This window comes from Aphelocoma coerulescens, chromosome 4, assembly GCF_041296385.1.
Source record: "Aphelocoma coerulescens isolate FSJ_1873_10779 chromosome 4, UR_Acoe_1.0, whole genome shotgun sequence".
In the NCBI taxonomy this organism is placed as follows: domain Eukaryota; kingdom Metazoa; phylum Chordata; class Aves; order Passeriformes; family Corvidae; genus Aphelocoma; species Aphelocoma coerulescens.
In genome coordinates, this window is record NC_091017.1 from 74,150,219 (window position 1) to 74,172,228 (window position 22,010).

Consider the following 22,010-nt stretch of genomic DNA (forward strand, 5'->3'; position numbering starts at 1 on the left):
ACTTATACATGTACATACATCGATGCAACAAGTTGCTCCGGGGACTGTCGGGCATTGTGGGAGCTGTAGTTCGCCGCTCGCAGCACTACAAGTCCCAGCCTTCCGGCGGAGGAGAAGGAGGAGGAGGCGGAGGCGGAGGAGGAGAGGGAGCCGGCACGGCCCAGGCCTGCAGCCCGTGAGGAAAAGCCCCCCGGGGGCGGGCCGCGCCGGCATGCGGCTCCCCGGCCGGCTCGCCCTGCTCCGCAGCACGCCCCTGGCTGCCCGGCCGCCGGGGAGGGTCCGAACGGGGCGGGCGGCGGCGCGGCGCGGCTTCTCCCGCGGGCGGCTCGGCGGCACCATGGCAGAGGAGGCCAAGAAACGGGCCGCCTTCGCCGCCGTGGACAAGCACGTCCAGGTGAGGCAGCCCCGGGTGCTGCGGGGCGCGGGGGGCTCTGAGCCCAGGTGCGCGGAGCGGCCGCGGGGTGCGCGGAGCCTCCGGGAGCACGGACGGACCCGGAGTGCGCGGAGGGGCTCCGAGGTGCAGGGACCACCCCAAAGCACAGAGAAGCTCCGGGGTGCAGGGACCTCCCAAAGCGTAGAGTGGCTGCAGGGTGCTGGGGTCCCCCAATGCATGCAGTGGCCATGGAGTTCACGGAGCATCCAAGTGCACGGAGCGGCTCCGGGGTGCCGGGACAGGCTCTGGGGTGCCGGGAAACCCCAGTGCACGGAGCGGCTCCGGGGTGCCGGGACAGGCTGTGGAGTGCCGGGACTCCCCAGTACACGGAGCGGCTCCGGGGTGCTGGGACAGGCTGTGAAGTGCCGGGATTCCCCAGTACGCGGAGCGGCTCCGGGGTGCCGGGACAGGCTGTGGAGTGCCGGGACTCCCCAGTACACGGAGCGGCTCCGGGGTGCTGGGACAGGCTCTGGGGTGCCGGGACTCCCCAGTACGCGGAGCGGCTCCGGGGTGCTGGGACAGGCTGTGAAGTGCCGGGACTCCCCAGTACACGGAGCGGCTCCGGGGTGCCGGGACAGGCTCTGGGGTGCCGGGACTCCCCAGTACGCGGAGCGGCTCCGGGGTGCCGGGACAGGCTGTGGGGTGCCGGGACTCCCCAGTACACGGAGCGGCTCCGGGGTGCACGGAGCTTCCCAGCGCATGGAGCGGCTCTGGAGTGCACGGAACCCCCAGTACCCAGAGAAATCCCGGAGTGCAAGGACAGGCTCGTGGGGTGCCGGGACCCCCCAGTGCACGAGGGGCCACGGGGTGCGTGGAATTCCCCGGTGTGCGGACGGAGCTCGGGGTGCACGGAGCGACTCCGAGGTGCAGAGACCCCCTAATCCCCGGACGGAACTTGGGGTGCACGGAGCAACTCTGGGGTGCAGAGACCCCCTAATGCACGGAGCGGCCACATGGTGCGCGGAGTCTCCAGAGGCACGGACGGGTCCCGGGCTGCGTGGAGCGGCTCCGGGCGCACGGACGGGCTCTGGGGTGCTGGGACTGAATGCACGAGGTAGCCGTGAGTCGCACGGAGTCTCCCGGAGCACGGACGGAGCTCGGGGTGCGCGTAGCGGCTCTGGGTGCAGGGACAAGTACTGGGGTGCCGGGACCCTCCCCAATGCACAGAGCGGCCACAGGGTGCACGGATTTTTCCAGTGCATGGAGCGGCTCTGGATTGCAGGGACAGGCTCTGGGGTGCCGGGACCCCCCAGTACACGGAGTGGCAGTGAAGTGCGCGGAGCTTCCCGGTGCATGGACAGGATCCGGGATGCACGGATCCTCCAGCACACAGAGTGGCTCTGGGGTGTCGGGACTCCCCAAAACACGAAGCAGCCACGGGGTGTGCAGAGTCCCCCGGTGCACGGACCGACGCTGGGATGCATGGAGCGATTTTGGGGTGCAGGGACACCCCAAAGTACGAAGCGGCCACAGGGTGTGCAGAGTCCCCCGGTGCACGGATGGACCCTGGGATGTATGGAGCGATTCTGGGGTGCAGGGACACCCTAAAGCACAGAGCGGCCACGGGCTCTCCCAGGGGCACGGATGGACCCTGCAGTTCATGGAGCAGCTCCGGGTGCAGGGACAGAATTTGGGGTGCTGGGACCCTGCAATGCACAGAGGGGCCATGGGATACACGGAATCCCCGGTGCATGGACGGACCCTGGGGTGCATGGAGCAACTCTAAAGTGCCAGGACCCCCCAAAACACAGCGGCCAAGGGGTGCACGGAGCCTTCCAGTGCACAGACAGACCCAGGGGTGTGTGAGGCAGCTCTAGGTGCAGGGACAGGCTGTGGGGTGCCAGGACTCCCAAGTGCATGGAATGGCCATGGGTTGTATGGAACTTTCCAGGGCGTTATGGGCTTCAGGTGGCACGGACTTCCACAGTGCATAGAGCAGCCCCGAGGTTCATGGTTGCAGTGGGGGGCACTGAGAATACACCCTCCACTTGGAGCACAGACAGTTCTGGGTGCAAAGAGGGACCCTGGGTGCACAGATGGGTCCTGCTGAGCCTCTTTCTCCTTCACTTTGGACTTCACTCCTTTAGCTGGGGAGAAGGAAGAAAACTGCTTTTCCTTCCCCAGTGTGTGCCTCCCTGGCAGCAGCTCCATGCCTCGTCCAGCTCAGCACTGTGTATGCCGAATCTGGGGTAATGTCTTGCACCTCCAAACTTCCACTGTGCACCCTGCTGTGAGCTGGGCTGTGGTGGGAGTTCAGGCTAATGCCATGTCCTCCTCCTTTCTCCAAGTCCGGATGTGCTGCTGCTGCACCCTATTTCTGACCACCCAAGCAAGGAACAACAGCCCCTGACTAGGGGGTTCTGTCTTGTCCTCTGCAGGGAGGGAAATGCAGCCAGGGGCTTGACTCAACCCTTTCAGTGTCAGATAGGGCTGGAGCTGCTTGAAGTTTGGCACAGCCTGATCACAGGCATTTGGAAGACCAACGGTTACAGTCACGCAGGGGTTTATCGCAGTGTTTGCTGTGCCAGCCCTTTCGCAACAGCAGTGGTGAAATCGGGGTGAGAAGTTGCTGTTAAGAAAGTAGATATTAGCAGTTAGGGGAGAAAAACAAAAATCCCTTTCCCTTCCTGCTCCCCCCTTGCTGGGTTAGCCTTTTGAGGTTTAGTTGCTGATGTCTTCCCTTATGGCCCATGAAAGTTTGTCTTGTTTTGCAGCCCCTTTCCTCGCAGCAGTCTGTACCTGCCTGAGAGAGCACAGCCACGTGCTGCCTGAGACCCACCACCTGGCCACCACGACCAAAAGTGATCAGTCTGTAAGATGGGGGAGCCTGGGAACTCTGGCAGTTCCATAAAAATCCCCTTTCTTACCCAAGGCAAGCCCAAAATTGTGCATTGAGGGTTAATGGGAGGAAGAATTAGTCTCACAAGATGTGGAGCCAAGACACCACTGTTGCTGTGAGTTACCATAACTGGCTGCTCCTTTGATTTGGGGTAAAATCAGTACTTTTGGACTTTTATAGTGAAATAGCTGGCCTTTGTGCTATTTTGTGGCCAGGCAAACTTAGGATAATGTTTCTGGCTGTGTCCCAGCTGATTAAAGTTCAATGTCCAGCTTGTGATGCTGATTAAGTAAATTAGGCAGTGTCTGGGGTATTATGCTCATGCAAGTTGGCTTCAAGGAGCAAGAAGCAGCTCAGAGTCACTGCCCAAGAGCTGGATGGTCTCAGCTGTCAGTTTGTACTGTCAGAGGGCAGCTGCTGTTTGTAATGGATACGTTCTTGTTTGCTCATTAGAGCTCTCAGGAGGGAGGAGGGTTATCTGTAAAAGCAAAGTGAAGGCTTCCCTTGCACAGCAGGGATGTGTGGGAGACACCACTGGCTTCAGGGGTTTGTTCTGCTGGACAAATCTCTTTTGCTTAACTCTGCCGTAAATCCATGGCACTGGGGGCTTGGGACTGGTACTGGGTGAGGCTCCTCGCTTGGTGTCCTCCTTCACACCCACCCCTGCCTGTGCCCCAGCACAGGAGCTCCTTGTGTGGCAGATGCACACCTACAGGTGGGAGGGGGGATTAGGAGAGGAGAACTTGTTTCTCCCTTTTTTTTTTCCTTTATTTTTTTTCATTTAAAGTTAGATTGGTGTGTTTACCCAGAGCACTTGTCCCCAGGCAGCTTCAGAAGCAGAGTTCCCCAGTCCTGGAGTGGACCCTGAGGTGACCAACCTCAGAGGCCGTGCACTGTGGGGCTGTGACAGCTTGGGGCAGCGGGGCTGGCACAGGGCTTGGGGTTTTAGAGCTGTAAGCTGCTTGGGGTGAGCTGGCTTTGCGTTTATACACCACCTCTGAAGGCGGGCCCTGTGAGTGTCTCTGTTAGCAATGAAAATACAGGTGGGAGCGCTATGTCCTGCTGCCCCAGAGAGGACTGAGCAAACTGGGCTTTGCTCTGTGTTTATCTACTACTTTTAGCTGGAGCTCTTTGCTCTGTAACCTTGTAAACTTAGGTTGGACTGGCCAGTCGCTGTGTGCTGCTGATACTGCTCCTGTGTGTTGCCATGTCAGCTTCTGTAATGCTGGGCAGTGTCTTTAGGCCCTTGGGTTGGCTGGGAAAGTGCTGTGGTCACTGCCCACTTCACCCATACGTGGGTCCTCAGCTGTGCTGTTGCTCAGTGCCTTGGTTTTGTTTGGTGGGCTTTTGGTAAACAACCTGAAACGTAATTTTTTTTGTATGAGGTGCTGCTCCTCAGTGCTCTGCTTCTTACCAGTGTTCGCCCTGCCCCTGTTTTTAAAAGTGGATGTTTTATGGTTGGTTTTGCCCCTGGTCTGGCTGGGGTTGGAGCTGAGGAGGGAGAGGTGGGAGCCACGGTAAGGCAGGGGCTGTGACAACATCAGTTTAGACTGACTTGAAGTGCTACTTCACCTCTAATCACTGATAAATGGATGGGCTGGGACCCTTGTGAGCTCTTCCTGCTTCATTATAGTGGAGTGGCTGATGCTGAGGCTTTCCCCATCCCTTTAGGGTACCCAGCTGCTCCAAGAAAGTGTTCCACCTACAGAAATGAGGGCAAAGAGAAGAAACTGCCTCTTCCCGGGTTGAAACAAGTCTTTTGGGAACACTGGTACTGCCCATGTCCTGCCAGCCTCTGCACAGCTTTGCTTGCCCCTTCCTTGGCTGGCCTTGCCTGGCTCTGCCTGCTGGGTGGGTGACACTGAGAAACCTCAGGAGCTGTTGGGTTTCTGCTGGCCATGTTGCAGGTGTGCAGCCACTGCTGCTCTCCCCAGCTTTTGCAGAGTCACCGTGGTTAGTGAGGGCTTTAATGTAAGCTGAGCCTCTGGTTTTGGAGAACTTCTGTTTTCTTTAAGCTTTTAACCTGCAGAAGCAAGAGAAATGACTAATGCCAGCGGAGTGTGACATGTCTTCAGCTGCACCTTTCCAGGTGAACTTGCGTGACAGCAAGATTTTTGCTGGTTGAAGTGCTGCAGGTGTGGCTTTTTCCACAGCTGCTGAACTCTGGATTTGCTGCACATGAGGAAAGAGCTCCAGATCTGTCTAATATCCAAGAGATAATGCACAAAAGCTCTGTGCCTGCATCTCTGGTTGTCTTCAAGTCTTCCTCATCTGAAGTCTCTGTGGTGATACTGGGCCTCTTTAAGTCAATTTAAGCTTTGGATCCTATCCAAAGAAAATGAAGTACACCGAAAATGGGGAGTGCAGAAGGCTGCAGGTCACTTACAGGGGGTGGGAAACTGAGTTGATGATAAACAGAGACTGACGTGGCAGAGAAGATGTCTTGCAGAAGTAACACAAGTGCACCCATCCACCCCCAGCCTGCAGCACCTTTTAGGAGTGTATCTGTGTTATGGATGACAGGGCAGTCAGCCTTCTTAAGCCAGACAATATGCAGAGAAGGGTCAGGATGGAGCTGTGGTTAAAATTTCATCCTCTTCAGCACATGCTGCCAGGCTCACCCACCTTCCAAGTTTTGCTGGACTCCTATAGGCAGTTTTACACTGTTTTGGAAAACATTTTTTATTATTCACAGGAACAGCTGCTGTGCTCTCTGCTTTGGCTGCTGGTGCATCTGTGCTGTTTACTAACGATATAGTTGGCAGCAAACCCAGCCTTTTACTGTGTGGCTTCCTTGGGAGATTTTATCTTGAGGTTGTTTCCCCTTCTTCCTCTGTGGTATTGTCTGAAATTCACAGCTTTCCGGCAGGAGAGCTTTCATGGAATGCCAGCAACCACCAGTGAGTGTGTTTGGAACACCCTGAGATCGGACCGTGCTGGTAATTAGCAAGCACATGTCCCTTAATGAGAGGGAGAGTTGATTAAAATCCCTTGGCCGCACACCATGGCCATGCCCTCGCTGGCACAGCGTGTTCCCTTCCTTGCCTGTGGAGTGCTGAGATGTTGTGTCCACGTGCATCCCTGGACAAGGCTCCTCTTGCATGTGTTTATAATACCAATTTTACTGGGGAAAGTGGACAATCTGGAGGCTCCAGTAACAGCATTCCTCTGTCTCTCTTTGATTTGCAGAACAATCAAGTTCTTGGGATTGGAAGTGGATCTACGATTGTACATGCGGTGCAACGATTAGGTACGGTCCTAATCCCCTTCCTGTCCCTCCCACCACAAAAAGTCCCCTTTTCCATCTGCCCCAACTACTTAAAAAGCACCCTAAATCACCTGCATGCTGACTTAAAGCTGATGCCTCAGGTCTGTTCACTGACTGCTATGTCCTGCTTGAAGCTGAAGGTTAAAACTGGGCCTTGGGCTCCAAATTTACTGCCTGAGAGTCCTGAGGAGGTAATGATTCGCCACCTGTTCTCCCCACACAGCCAGAAAAAGCACTCCACTGGCACCCACCACAAACTGGAGCTGAGCTCCTTGGTCTGGTTCCAGCTCTGCCCAGCTCTGCCCAGTGCTGACTTGCTGTGTGGCTCGGGGCCATGCAGCTGCTCTGCTTCCTTTAACCCGTTTGCCTGTGGCTCCTTTTGCTCCACACATCCACGTGATTCACACTGAGGGCTGCTGTCACATTACACCTGCTGAGGTGTAATGAAAATGAGGAATGTGAAATCCTGCTGTATTTTGTTTATGTACCCCACAGCCAGGTTTACCTGCTCGCTCCAGGTGCAGGGGTTTGCTCAGGGCGTGATTGAGAACATTTCAGCAAAATATTCAAGTGAGGCAAATGCGGTTTTGCAAAATGAGTGTGAGGGTAATTATTGTCACATCTCATTACAGAGGGTGCAGAAGTTTAAAGTTCCTTTGCAGGGCACTCTCAGCCCTAGATCTGTGTGTGGAGGTGCTGAACTTTGAATGTCCTTGCATGCAGAGCAGTTGTGGGGGCCATGGTAGGTTGGGAGTGCAGGATCAGCCCTGTTGTTCTTGGGGGCCTTGCTTGGATACAGAGGAGGAATCACAGAATCATTAAGGTTGGAAAAGACCTCCAGGATCCTCAAATCCGATGCAGCACCATCATGTTCGCCACCAAACCACACCCCAAGTGCTACATCTGCACTTCCAGGTATGAAGATTCCACCACTTCCCTGGGCAGCACAGTTCAGTGTGTCCTGCCTGGGTGGCTCTGCCTGTCTGGGGAGTCCCCTGGTGACCTCTAGCTCCCTCAGGCAAAGCTGTTCTGCAGCCCAGAGCAGGCTGAGTTCTGATCGCAGCCCAGAGCAGGCTGAGTTCTGATCACAGCCCAGCCCTTCACTGTGCAGGGACAGGGCAGGGCTGGGGCTGCCCCTTGGCACCCATCTGGCCCCACACTGTGTGTGTGATGCACTTCATTGTCTGGGAGCTGCTGTTCAGCCTTCTGGGCTTGGCTCAGTACTGCAACCACTCCCTCCTTGAGCACAGAATCAGTCTCTAAATAAATGGCTATTGTATTTGAAGAGGAGTGGCTGTTCCAGGCTGCAAATTCTGGCTTTTCATGTCTCCTGACTGCTTTAGAACTGGGATGTGGCTTGTAACAACATCCAGCCTCATGGATTGCATGTTCCATCCTTCCAGCAGCAGCGCTACCTTGGAGCATGTAGCTCGTGTGCTTGCTCTGGTGCAGGAGCTCTTGCTGACTCTTGGGCTGTTGGCTTGTGCCTGAGTATTGTAATTACTAAAATAACATTTTGTCCATAATGATACCTTAATAATAGATTTTAGTCATTTGAGGTTAGCCTGGGGGAGGAAATATTTCCTTCCATTTAATGGAATACTGTACTTTATTAGTCCTTTCCCTGCCATATATTTAAATGTTCTATAATAAATTAATGTGATGTCCCCAGGGCAACAAACCAGCAAACCTTTCAGACAGCTGCTGGAGCTCTGTGTTTACATGGAGAGCAGCAAAATCCTGTCTAATGGAGTGAGAGAGGGGATGGGGCCGATTTCCCAGGTGAGGATTTGCTGATGAGCTCCTCTGCTGCTGGAGTCATAAAGGTTAATGGCTCATGGTGGCTTGGGCTGGGCCAGAGTGGGTGTTTAAACACTTCTGACTGTTGAAACTGAGCCTCAGCCTATGGAGAGTGACACCTGTTTGCATTTTGAGCGTGACTGAGTTATTTGCAAGCCAAGCAAGTAATTGCAGTGAATCAGAGGGGCTGCTCTGAAATGAGGTTTTTTAAAGTGAAAGTTGCTGTGTTTTTACCTTGTGCAATGAACAAACCGAGGCTTCTTGCTTTTTTCCTGCAGCTGAGCGAGTTAAGGAGGAGAACCTGGCAATTGTCTGCATCCCTACATCCTTTCAGGTAAGTGCTTTCCTCCTTTGCTTCCTGCCAGTCCAGACACTCCTGCAGGGGATCTTCCCTGGGCTGTGGGAGGCCACCTTGCCTCTCTGTGGTTCACAGTGGTGTGAATTAACCAAAACCACCAGTGAAAGCAGACGTGGTGCAGCCCTGCAGATAAACCTCACAAAGAAGGTGATGGTGCTGTGTTAGCCTTACCTGAGCTCAGGGCTGGGAGGTACATTTTGAGCGAGTGTGGTAAGGCTGGTTGTGTCAGGGTCGGTGTGGGGCTTTCTCTGGATCCCAGTTGTGGGAAAATGCTGCTTAGTGGTGAACCAGACTCGTAGTGCAAAGCTCACTGGAGACACTTTGTCTCCTTGGAGTCTGTATCAGCCCTGACAGCTGTAAAGAATAAGAGCAAGCTCTTGTGTTTTCAGGGGGAACTTCAAGTGCATCAGCTGGATTTGATAAGAAATTGCAGAAGAGAAATTGGCTTAACCTCTTGTTTGCTGTGCAGCCTTTGAAGGAATTGGTTCATACCAAGCTAGATGCTGAGGGGGCTGGAGGGAGAGGGAGAACCTGGCTTGGTGGTGGAATACAGAGCTGCTGGGGAAGCTTCTGAGCATCTCCCATGCCTTTGGCAACTGGCTTTGGTCTCTTTGCCTCTGTTCCCTCCCTTTGGGCAGGGAGAGGTGATGTGATGGGGATCACCTGAGGGGTTTTCAAGGCTGGGTGGCAATACTGAATTGGGCATGTGTCCTTCTCATGGTCCTGGTGTGGACCTGGGGACTGTACTTTTGTCACAACCTTGTCACCATGAGGACAGTCAGGCAGCATGGCAGGAGGGGCAGAGCCTGTCCTGTGAGGTTTTCAGGGATTGGGTGGGTAAAGACCTGAGCAACTTTGGAGCTGACCCTGCTTTGACCTGGAGGTTGGATAGAGACCAACCTGAATTATCCTAAAATCTTAGGAAAACTTAACATCCTCTTGCCCTGCAGTTGTTTAAGTGTGGGGGTGACAGGGCTCTCTCTTCCTAGCTGTTGCAAACAGCCAGTGGCCAACTAGGGTATAATGCAAGGTGCTGCAAAGGCCAGAAAGTGAAAAAAGATAAAAATTTAACCTGTATCAGTACTTCCATTGCTTATATAGACTGTGGTGAGAGTCTGTCTTTGATCTTTCTAAAATTATTCCCATCCTGAAATGCCATGTCCCCTTTGAATCTAGGAGAAGTGCTCTGAGTTCAGTCATTAGTTCTTAAAGAAAATATTGATGAAGCTCTTGTAATGAGCATGGGCTGGAGCCTGTCCTGGCTTGAAATGTTGTCATAGTTCATTTAACATCACCGAGTTTCTTACCAGTAAAACAAAAAGGTTGCTGTTAAAGGGAAGAGAGAGATCATACACTTGCAGGAGCCAAAATTCCCAACACAGGGCTGCCTTGTATCTTTTGCAGTCTCTTAGACCTCAACCAATTCTGAGTGGTGTGTTCCCGGGCCAGCAAAACAGCATTTTATTTTCACTATGCACAGGTGTAGATGGCTGCCTGAGGTCACTGGCAAGGAAGAGTTGGTTTCAGTGGGCTTTTATACTCCTCCCTTCCCTGTTGTCAGGTCATTAATCCAACACCATGAGTAAAGCTAGATCAGGGTAAGTACCTGTCCCCTGGTGTTTGCGTTGTCTCTTTTCACCAGGCTGCGTGCCGAGAGTCCCACGGAGTGGGACTGTTCCTGCCAAGTGCTGTGCAGTTACCACCTCTTTTCCCTCAGTTATGGGAGATCTGCTTTTGGTTCCCACTGCTCCCATTGCCTTGCAAGCAGAGCCTGGAGAGAGCCAAGCCACCTCATTGCCACACCGCTGACTCTAAGCCTGTTCAGGGTCTGGCCTGCATGTGCAGCACAGTGTTTTTCAATGCTTTCCATTTCCCAGATCCCTGAAATCGCCTTGCGTGGGCACCATGTGATAAATGCCAACCCACTGATTTTTATTCCTTACATTTTGTGGGTCCTTAGGGCCCCACAGCCCATGGGTGTTAAAACTGCATGCTATGAAATGCCATGATAAAAAGTCATATCTCATTGCCAGGAGTGCCACCTGCTAATTCTAATGTTTCTGGGCTGCCAATACCTGTGACTGATGCACTGTGTTAGTGTTAGTGGGTAGAATTCAGGGGAATCAGCTGATCCAGGCTATTGCACTGGGGTTTCTTGGTCTAGCTGCAGCCTGGTAGCAAGTTTGGACGTGAGCAGAGTCTGTGCAAGGAGGGAATCTTGCTCGAATGATGATTTGTAACATAGAAAATTCAACCAGTTAGAGATTCTGCAGATGACACCAAGCTGGGTGGGAGTGTCAATCTGCTGGAGGGTGGGAAGGCTCTGCAGGGGATCTGGACAGGCTGGATAGATGGACCAAGGCCAGTGGTCTGAGGTTCAACAAGGACAAGTGCTGGGTCTGCACTTTGGCCACAACAGCCTCCTGCAGAACTCCAGGCTGTGGGCTGAGTGGCTGAAAAGTGGCCAAGGAGAAAAGGACCTGGGGGTGCTGGTCAATAGTGGCTGAACATGAGCCAAGATGTGCCCAGGTGGGCAAGGCCAATGGCCCCATGCCTGTATCAGCAGTAGTGTGGCTGCAGGACCAGGGCAGTGATTGTCCCTCTGTGCTGGGCACTGGTGAGGTCACACCTTGAGTCCTGTGTCCAGTTCTGGGCCCCTCAGGACAAGAAGGCCACTGAGGGGCTGGAGTGTGCCCAGAGAAGGGAGCAGAGCTGGGGAAGGGTCTGGGGCACAAGTGTGATGAGGAGCTGGGGGGGCTCAGCCTGGAGAAGAGGAGGCTCAGGGGGGACCTTATTGCTCTCTACAACTCCCTGACAGGAGGGTGCAACCAGGTGGTGGTTGGTCTCTTCTTCCAAGTAACAAATAACAGGACAAGAGGAAATGGCCCCAAGTTGTGCCAGGAGAGGTTTAGATTGGATATTAAGGAAAGTTTCTTCACTGAGAAGGTGGTCAAGCACTGAACAGGCTGCCCAGGGCAGTGGTGGAGTCACCATCCCTGCAGGGATGTAAAAGACATGTACATGTGGCACTTGGGGACCTGGTGGCCTGGGCAGTGCTGGGTTAATGGCTGGACTTCATGTTACTAAATCTGCCTAGACAATTCTGTGACTCCCTGTTTAAGCTGAGGGCCTGAGCCAAGGGCAGCTCTGGGTGCCCTGTGTTGTGTGGCCACTAGAGGGAAACACACGGCCACTGCAGGAAGTAGATCGGAGCCACCAAGTAGCTGTTGCAGCAGCTTCCCACACTTTTCCCACGAGTTATGCTTTTGTTTGTTTATTTTTTAGCTTATTTCCAATATGAAAAATATTTTCTTTGTTAGTTCCACATTGCTGTGGTGTAAATATTTAATTTTCGTGGTCCCATTTTTCAACTGAAGGAGATAAGAAGGGCTGGATGGGTGTGAGGGAGAATGATGTCCAAGCTGAAACAACGTAGGATTTAAAATTCCATATCTGCTTGATGCAAGTGATTCCACCGAGCTGATGAGGCCTCCTGCTATTTAGTATGGAGAAACCCAAACCCAGGAGTCCTGTTGCACCACTGAGCATTTTAGTTTAAATCAGCAGCAGGATTTCCTTTTGATTAAACTGCTCTGGTCTGAAAACATCAATTTCTCTTGCTGTGTGTTCCCACTGCAGCCTCTCCACCAGCTCAGAGTGGAGCAGTGGAGCTCTCCCAGGGAGGCTCCATCCTTGCTGCAGCTAGAGAGTGATGCCATGAGTCTGTTTTCCTTTCCTGCCACTGGTAAATGGTGTTTGTTGTCTTCTTGGTGCACAGGCCCGTCAGCTGATCCTGCAGAATGGCTTAACACTGAGTGACTTGGACCGAAATCCAGAGGTAAGTGGGACCATGGAGCTGAGACCTCACCTGACCTTCCTCTCAGCTGGTCATTCAGAACGTGTCCAGGCTCCTTTGTCCTCCCCTGAGGCTGAGTTTGGGCAGCCACGCTGCAGAACAGGAGTGAGAATTTGAGTTAGGGCAACAGGAAATGGCCTCAAGTTTTGCTACAGGAGGTTTAGATTGGATATTAGGAAAAATTTCTTCACTGAAAGGTTGGTCAAGCACTGGAACAGGCTGCCCAGGGCAGTGGTGGAATCAGCATCCCTGGAAGTGTTCAAAAAACATGTAGATGGGATGCTTAGGGACATGGTTTAGTGGGGACCTGGCAGGGTTTGTTGAGTGGTTGGACTCAATGATCTTAGAGGCCTTTTCTAACCTTAATGATTCTGTGATTTTATCAGGTTTAGTTTATTTTTCCCCCAAGTTCTCTCCTAGTTCTTGTCCTTTTAGATGGCAAGAAGGCTGCTGGGTTGTGTTGCCTCCAGGTGCTTGGCTTCTCTTCCAAGATGAGGCCTGAGGCAGGGATATTGCTGAACTGTCAAAGATTTTTCCTAGGAAAATCCTGCACGCTGGTCCTTAAATGACACCAGAGGATAAGGAGATGTGCCTTGCAGGCCAGCAGTTGGTTTGGGTTTCTCTTCCTCCTGCTTTCACATGCCTGTGGTTTTTAGAGGGGCTTGGGTGGTCTCAGGGTATCCTTGGGTGGCCCATCAGACACTCTGCTCAGGCTGGCACCAAGGTGCTCCCAGCTCTGGTGACATTTGTGACTGCTGCTTGGGACCCACCACCCCTGGAGCTGCACCAGGAGCAGGGCCTGGATGCTGCACAGGAGGGGTTTCCACACCAATTTTCTTCTCTTCCCACAGCTTGATGTTGCCATCGATGGAGCAGATGAGGTGGACTCTGACCTCAACCTTATCAAAGGTGGCGGGTGAGCCTTGCTGTCCATCTGTCCGTCTGTCCCAGTGCTGGTGGTGGGGGCTCTGAGCATCCCTGTGTGGCTGTGGGTGTCTCTGGGGTGGGCTGGAGAGGATCCTGTGCAGGGCTGTGTGTGCACCCACAAGGGGAGATGGCTCCTGGCCAAGGCTGCCAGGGACAAGGGGCACAAAGTGAGGGGTGAGGATAAGAAGGATAAGGTGTGGGGCAATGCCAGCACCAAAACCAGCAAGAAATGATGGAGGGGACTGGACTTCAAGGCCATTAGGCACAGTGGGGCTCAGTCTGATGTTTTCTGGTTTTGTTTTTATTTTTTCCCCCTTGCAGTGGCTGCTTGACACAGGAGAAGATAGTTGCAGGATTTGCAAAGTGCTTCATTGTTATTGCTGATTACAGGTGAAGATATTACTGTTCATTATACCTTTCTCCTCCATGGGAGGTTTGAGATGGTGCTGTGTTAGGCCATTATTGTCATTCCAATGGTTACAGGAGAGCAGGAATGGGTGGAAATGAGCCTGGCTCCCAGTACTCCAGCAATTCAATTTATCTTTTTTGCTTAATTTTTAACTCAGCAGGCCTGCTTGGGAGTCAGCAGAGCTTGTGGGGAAGTGGCAGTTCTGCTCTTTGAGCTCAGTGATTGTCAGCATGGGATAAATTTTCCAGCCATGGGCTGTGGAAAAAACAGCTCTTGTTCTGCTTGTCCAAAACATGTCAAAACAGGGCTTGTGACTGGATAGAGCATCATGTATGGCTCTTGCTGCAATGGGCACACAGGGACTGACCCTGTGTCCTCCTGAGCCTTGTGCCTGAGGGGTTTGCAAAGGGCCTGGGGTGACGTCACTGGTGTCAGCAGTGTAATGTCCAACACTAATTCCACCTCAAACTGTGCCCTCAGGAAAAAATCTGACAACCTTGGGGAGCAGTGGAAGAAGGGGGTTCCCATCGAGGTCATCCCCATGGCTTATGTCCCTGTCACCAGAGCCCTGACCAAAAAATTCGGCGGTGTCGTGGAGCTGCGGATGGCTGTTAACAAAGCAGTGAGTGTCCCTGGCAGCCCTGCTTCCCCTGAGGAACCGTCTGAGCGTGGGCAAAGGCAGCTCCAGAGGTCTGGCCCTTCATCTAGTGAAATCTGGGCTTTCACTCCCACGAGTGGCATCTTGTGTAACTCCTCCTTACTACAGTTATTCAGTTGGGTATTTAGGGGTTCAGGCTGCTCATTGAAAGCCTCTCTGGCCATGACCCCTAAAGAAACATCCCGGAGCAGGGAGCAGAGGGATTGCCAGCCTGAGTCTGACCTGCTGCTCTTGGGGCTGTTGGGGGGCTGCAGGGCAGTCTGTGCTGCCAAACAGGGCCTGAGGTAGGGGTGATGGTTTCACTGGCAGGTTTATTGTGGGGACTGCCCCAATTTACTTGAATGATGACTCTAAAACACTGCAGCAGGGACAGCTGGTCCCAGTGAGGGCTGTGACAATCCCTGGCTGGGATCAGGAGACATGGGGCTCATGTCATGACAACTGGGTTTGCTTCCAGGGCCCTGTGGTGACAGACAATGGGAACTTCATCCTGGACTGGAAGTTCGACAAGGTTCATGAGTGGCGTGAAGTGAACAGCGCTATAAAAATGATACCAGGTGATGTCTGTGATTTTTTAAAAACCACAAAAGCTGGCTAAGGCTTGGTGTGTGAGAAGTAACCTGGACTGTGGCAGCTCTCCCCTGGATATGAGGAAATGTGTGTGTGTGTATTTGCTGCCCTCCTGCAGGTCCCTACATCTGTTTCTACTCAAGAGATAAGTCAGCTCAACTGGTACAACTGTGCCCATGTGGCTTTTTCATATGGTGGTGAAAACCTGGAGTGATCCTGGTTGATGTTGACGCTGCTTCCCATTAGACACAACAGTCCTGTCCTCTTCCTTACTCTCCTTGTGCTCATTTAGAGAGTGACTTTTAGTGGAAACACTGGTGGAGGGAGGGTTTGCACTGTGCTGTGGTATTTTCCAGAAGCTGCTTACAGCCCTGCCATTCCATTCCCATTGGGAGGCCCTCCATGTTCGCCTTGCTGTGAGGATAAAGTGTACCCAAGCTCTTGCTGGGCTCGAGTAGGTAGCAGTGCTGAGTGCTCTGTTTACAAACAAAGCAGCCTCTCTGCAAGGACTCTGTTGAATGAGTCAGGACTCCTGCCTTGCATGAGACCTGCTGCCCAGGCCAGAGCTGCCTCTGGACCATCCAGGTCTGGCCAGGGGCACTGGCACTCTCTGAACTTCAGGGAAGCAGCATCTGGATGTCTCTCTGGTTGTCTTGGCAAAGCCTGCCCCTGGAGTCCATAACACAGCTGCCTTCACTGACTGCTCATGTGTTGCCAGAACATGCAGGAACAGGTTGGGATCTTGTTGCACAAACCCCAACGTCCCCACAAAGCAGCCATATGTTGTCCTGGCTCCACTACTGAAACACCAGACCAGGCAGAGGCTGTTTGGTGTAGACTGGGTGAAGAGTCACCAGTAACTTCTAGCTGTTTCTGGTCAGTGGTTTTGCTTCCCTCCGTAGTTCTTATCACAGAATCACAGAATTGCTGGGGTTGCAAGGGATCTCTGGTGACCACTGCTGGTCTGGGCTGCCCCTGGTGCAGTGCTCCATATCCTAATCCACTTGCTGCCCTTGGCTGTACAAATGTCTCTATTATTAGAGCTGCTTCTGTGCAAGAGGCAGACAGTGCCTGGTTACTCTGCACAGCAGGAACTTCTTCCCTGCATTGTTTTTGGTTGAGAAAGGAATGGTAAATGATGGGACCTGTTCCGTCCTGTGGGTGTGGTCCCAGTGCCATTTGCTGCTCAGAAATGGACCTGCTAAGGGAAGAAGAGCTTCTTCCCCACCCAGAAGTGGATGAGCCTAAATGTGAGGCTGTTAAAGCCTAAATGCAATGCCAGTAGAAAGGTTTTGGCCACCTTGTGCTTGTGGTAGCCCTTGTCCTCCATTTCTATCCCCCTTCCTGGCCTCTGGCTGTGTCTCAGTGATCACTGTGAAGTTAGGAGCACCCCATAATTGAATGCAACCAAAAGTACATTTGCAAGTGGGCTACAAATTGCAGAGGCAGTACCAGAGCTGCTGAATCTTAACATTTGAACAAGTCTTATCCAGATGATCTCTTACAGGATAGTCTTTTAGATGAGTTTAAAGGCAAAGGAAGTAGTCCCTAATCCTGTGGGTGTCTGTAGCTTCCTCCTGCTCCCATGGGCCATCAGATGGCAGAAAATGCTTTTCTCATGATTGTGTTGGTGCAACAGTGGTGGCTTGGGCAGCATGAACCTCGGGGGAGCTTTGGGAATTGTTTCTCAGTCTCTGGAGAGTTTTTGCTGGGAGTGGCTGCATGGCAAAGACTTCCCAGAAGCTCCCAGTGTGGCTGATACAGGTTGGACACTTCTCCAAACCTCTGATGGAGGCACTGGTGGTTTTTAACGAGCAAAACCACGGGCAGAGCAGAGGACACGAGCGCAGGGGTGGCTCTGGCAGTAACCGGTGACCTCTCATTCCGCAGGCGTGGTGGAGACGGGGCTGTTCGTCGACATGGCTGAGGTGGTGTATTTTGGGATGGAGGACGGCTCCGTCAGCGTGCGGGAGAAGCAGCCCTGCTGACAGGGCCCTGCCACGGGGACTCAGCTGTTGTGATGGTGCCAACCTGACGTTTTGCCTTAAGGAGCAGCGGCTGTCGCAGGAGACCCGCGGGAAAGCCCCATCCGAATCCGCTGACGTGATACTGAATGTCTTTTTTAAAAAAAAAAACAAAACAAAAACAAACAAACAAAAAATAGATTCTATTTCTATATATATATTTTTACTTTACAGGAATGTTGTCTTTTTTTAATGAGTCGTTTCAATGAATTGCTTTAACGTTTTTATTTTGTTTTCTAAGAAATACTTACCAAAAACAGTACTCCCTGGTTTTGTGTTTGGAAGGTTTTTTTTCTTTTTCTTGAAGAGAACTTGAACCCTTCTGGTTGCTCGTAGTGCTTAACGATGGAGGTCAGAAATACAATCCTAATGCATCTTCCTAACTGTCCTGGCTGGGAGGGTGATGTATGTAACAGGAGCACATCCAGTTGGGACCTGCTGATGCCTTATTTGGAACCTTTTTGGTTCAGTATTTTATGCCTTTTATTTTTCTATACCACTGTTTTTTAATAGTTCAGGATGTCTGGTTGTCCTCTGTGCACATGACAATTCTCTGAGCCTAGGGTGGTCTCTGCATCCCCCTCTCTGGGACACTAATAAGGGCCTTTTCTGGGCTTCTGTATGGAGGAGACATTAATCCTTTGAGCCAAACTCTGCTCTCAGTTAATTCAGTACCTCTGATTAAAGTCTATCCTGTAGCTGGAGATGTTTGGGACTTTGTCCTTGTAGACCAAGAGCAGAACTGGGTGCTTGATGAAGTTTACAGGAGTATATTTTAGCAGCTTAGGGCAGTATGGAATAGTGTTCAGGGGCAAATGATCTGATTTGGAGTGAAGGTTAATTATCGCCCCTCACAGCTGGTTGATTTGTGGAAGGATAGAGCAGAACGCAGAGGAAAACAGAGTCTTCCTGCCTAAATTTTTCATGTGTAGCAGGAGAGAGACACTTGTTTAACATCTCATTTTTGGTGTATAGGTGCTTTGCATGGTTCTGATGTCGAAATGCAAGCCCTCTCCTTGTGTTTTAGACACTGAAATAAAGAGCTGTTATACCAGACTTGGTGGTAATTTTGTTCTCAAAGTAACTTATTTTCTGGATAATGGGGCAGATCATGGTCAGAACAACTTCTGCTAATTTCCCTCTTGCAAAAATCCCTCACCCAGGCCAAATCCACCCTTCTGCATTTGATTTCTTTTTGCTTAAGGTAAATGTGCTATTTAAAATTAACCAGATTGTCTGGTCAACACTTATCTGCAGTGCTTTCCTCAACAGACACTGTCTTCAATTTGCACGTCTAAAACCTGTGCATCTAAGTCCAGCTCTTGTACTGAGCAAACCGCCAGCAGCTTGCTGGAAACACTGGGATTTCTTTTCCCGCAAGCCTGGTGTTGCAGAAGCCATTTGCAAAGCCCTAGCCCTGACCAGGGGCTGTTTTCAGATGCCCTTGGGCTCCTAATGTAATCCTGGATAAACAGAGAGCAATCGAGCACAGCTTTGTGCCCAAGTGCCTTCTCACTCAGCGTGCTGCTGGAAATGAGATTAGCGGGAGCGAGTGCTTCTGTTGACTCTCCTCTGTCTGAAATCAAACAGCTCCTTCTCAAAAAGCCAATAAACCCATTACTGCACCATTACTTTCTGGCCCTGGACCAGCTGTGATCTCATTCAGCTTTGTGTTTAGCAGGGGCTCCTTAGGTCTAAGCCTGAAGATGGGCAGGTCTGATTCTGGAGCTGCTCTGGGTACTTGGGGTGCAGGTTGATCTCATGGGGGCTTTTGCAGCAGATTCCCCTGCTGGGGTGGGACTTTGAGTGGGTCTTGGGCACAGTGTGCACTGTACCACACAGCTGGAATTAAAATGTCTGTGTGGAATTAAAATCCCTGAAATGTTGGAGAAAATGTGGTGTCTGAACCCTTGTGCAAGCTCCCCCAGCTCACATTTGCTGAGTCAGTAGATGGGGTTTGACTTAAGGGGCTCCTAGGAATGGTCATGTCCTTTCCCTTGGAGGCTGCCAGGCTCCCTCATCTGTCATGACCACCCTCATCTTCATCTGCCAGCACGTTCAGGTGTGGTGCAGGGAGTCCATCCCCTCCTGGGGTGGCTTTGTGCCCTGGCCCTGCCCGGCCACCAGCACTGCCCGCTTACACTGATGCTCAGCTGCCTTGTCACGAGCTTGTTTGAAGAAAGTGAAGTGTACAGGCAGCAGGGGTATTTCTAATCCCTGGTCCTTGCTTTTCTAGGCTATCACCATTATTACATGTGTTTTTGGAGAGGTAACAGTTTCTAGATGATCATGCCATGGTAGATCTCCAGCTGAGGGCAGGCATTGCAGCTCCCTGTCACTTCCTGGGGTAGAAGCAGCTCCCAAGAGCTCCTGGGCTCGTTTGTTGAACTTGATTTTACCACCTACAAAGAGCCTTTGGAAGCCTTTAGAGAGGGGGCTGCCAGTTCTATTCCATGCTTCTCCCTTCCACCTTGGGAAGAAAAGCAGGGATATGTTTTTAGAAATGGCATTGGGAAAAAAATGCTATCAAAAGCAGGTGGAAGGAGGTGTCCTTTTACACCCAAGGCAGGCTGGTTGTGGCTATTTAGGGTGCATTCCTGCAGTGGGTTCTGTTACCTGCTGTGGTCCAGCCCCACCACGTTGCCTTTCAGGTTGTGCAGAGTGGGTAATGCACAGAGATTTACCATTAGCACTGAATTATGGATTAACTTGGCCCTGGAGGAAACAAACCTTTCAAGAAAGAGCAACAGCAGCACTAAAATTAATGAGCAACAGAGGTAATGAAACACTGGTCCCACTCAGAGAAAAAAAAAAAGCAATATAAATATAGTAAGAGAGTGCATCAGATTCAATTTAATTAACCTGTGGTTAATAGGTTAAATAATTAAGATGAATTAATTAAACTAACTAGAAAGAAATTGTGTTTTGTTAAACCAACTCACCTTGTTCCATGTTATATAGAAAATATTACTATCTGTCAAGTTATTATAGTCAGTGTAGGATGGGATTTATGATCTGACATAATTACTGATCTGAGAAATGTGACATAAAAAGAGGTGAAAATAATTAAGCAGGCAGCATAGAAAATGTGTGCTCTGGGTATTAAACCAAACTATTACAGCTGAAGTGATGAGGAAAAAATCAGCATACCATAACCAGTGATAAAAGTTAGCTGTGAGGAATATGAGTAAGCTGTAATATGTATTAATATCTTTTAAACATAAAGCCAGATTCATTTTTTATCTATGTGGATTTAACAAAAAATTGTGTAATGACACTGTCTTTGGTCCAGCTGCACCAGGAATGGAGGAAAAGGAAAGATGTCCTAATTTTCAAAGTGATTTTTCAAATTTATCCAGCCTTTTGAATCCTCAAAAAATGTCTTTGCAGTTTTGTTTCACTCAGTACATCAGCAGAAAGGTGATGCATTTCAGACTGAAGATGAACTTAAAGACCTAAAACTGCCAGGTTTTTGTACTGAGAACTTGTGAAGTTTATTCATTTCCCCTTCCAGTAACTTTAACAGGAGTTTTATCAGCCCTGTAACTCCATAATTCTGGTAGCTGAGACCAGGGTTTTTTTTTTTTTTCAGAGCATGAGACTTTTCAGTTTGTATTTTTACACCTACCAACACAAACACCTCTTACACTTCCTTAATGACACTTCTAGTCTTGTGAAAATCATGTCAGATCATTGAGAGTAAATGTAGTGAGCAAAACAGTAAAGGAGCAGTGGCTTGGTTTGACTACAGGAAATTACATAAACTATTTTTTTAGTGAAAAGAGGAGACTTTGTACGAGAATGTGTGAGTGAAAGATAAAACCATCAATCATGCTGGAAAGCAAAATGCTTCTGCTGATTTATGTTGTTTCTGGAAGTCAGTAACAGAAAGATGAAATTCAGCAGAAGAACAAAAGTGGCTATTAAGCCAAATACCTCAGATCTGTAAACCTCCCAGGATTCAATATCCAAGTTCACTTGGGGATGTTGAATTAGAAATATTCTTTATCACACTAAATTCAAAGTTCATCTCATGCCATATTGTTAAAAATACATGCACGTGAATTTGATCATGCAAAAAAAGCCCCAAAGAAGCTGAAGTACTGCTAACTGGAATGGTCTTTTTTATTGTGCACCGAACTCTAAATTCCCTCGTGGTGGTCTTTCAGTGCAGGATTAATTAAAGAAAATACTACATCAAGTATCCTTTCTACTTATAAATGTCTCACAGGTTTGTGTAATCTCTTACTGAAGCTATTGCTAGAATGCCTTATAGATCAAAACCTCTAATTAAACATTAATTCCCTTAAAACATTTTCAAAGCCTTAATTTCAGTAACTTGCAAGTTATTTGCCTGCCACAGCACGCTGTCTTCTTGTAATCAGTATTTAATAACCTGTACAGTTTAATCCCAATGTAATGTATTTGGCAATGGCAAATGAAATTGAAAAACCCTGCTGTAAATCTAGATGGTACACTGGGATGCTTTTATTACTATCTTAGTTTATTGCTGGGAAGGAAAAGACAGTCCTGCCTTCCTGTAACCCTTAAAAGAGTATTAGAAGAGGAGATTATCATTCTTTCCTTTACTTTTATACATAACTTAGTGAGAGCTGGACCACATCAGTGAAGAGTCAAATCCGTAAGTACAGCTCATAAGTAATGTGCCAAAATCTTGTCTAATGGAAGAGCAAGCAGATAGTCACAGTTTCTGTTTACTGAGATGGCTTTCAGGGTCTGATCTGCTGTATATGAGCACCTGGGGAAAACTCAGCCTCTTTGCCACAGACCACCACTGTTTTGACAGAGTATTTGCAGGTTTCTCTGCAGGTCAGCTGTGAGCTGTGGTTTATCATTTATGAAATGTT

General features: G+C 50.4%; 1 protein-coding gene across 1 annotated transcript; it reads left to right on the top strand.

Annotated features, from left to right (window-relative positions):
• Positions 1–126: 126 nt before the first annotated feature.
• Positions 127–18,198, top strand: RPIA (ribose 5-phosphate isomerase A). The gene is made up of 9 exons (XM_069014745.1): positions 127–394; positions 6,462–6,522; positions 8,619–8,674; positions 12,477–12,536; positions 13,406–13,470; positions 13,803–13,871; positions 14,371–14,512; positions 15,006–15,105; positions 17,009–18,198. The coding sequence occupies exons 1-9, from the start codon at positions 212–214 to the stop codon at positions 17,104–17,106; spliced, it is 834 nt and encodes a 277-aa protein (XP_068870846.1). The 5' UTR covers positions 127–211; the 3' UTR covers positions 17,107–18,198.
• The last annotated feature ends 3,812 nt before the right edge of the window (positions 18,199–22,010 follow it).

Bases quoted from the DNA above. Each gene is read 5' to 3' on its own strand.
- RPIA (XM_069014745.1), top strand. From the start codon at position 212: ATGCGGCTCCCCGGCCGGCTCGCCCTGCTCCGCAGCACGCCCCTGGCT. The intron at 395-6,461 runs GTGAGGCAGCCC...TTTGATTTGCAG, and splicing joins CCGTGGACAAGCACGTCCAG to AACAATCAAGTTCTTGGGAT. The intron at 13,471-13,802 runs GTGAGCCTTGCT...TCCCCCTTGCAG, and splicing joins AACCTTATCAAAGGTGGCGG to TGGCTGCTTGACACAGGAGA.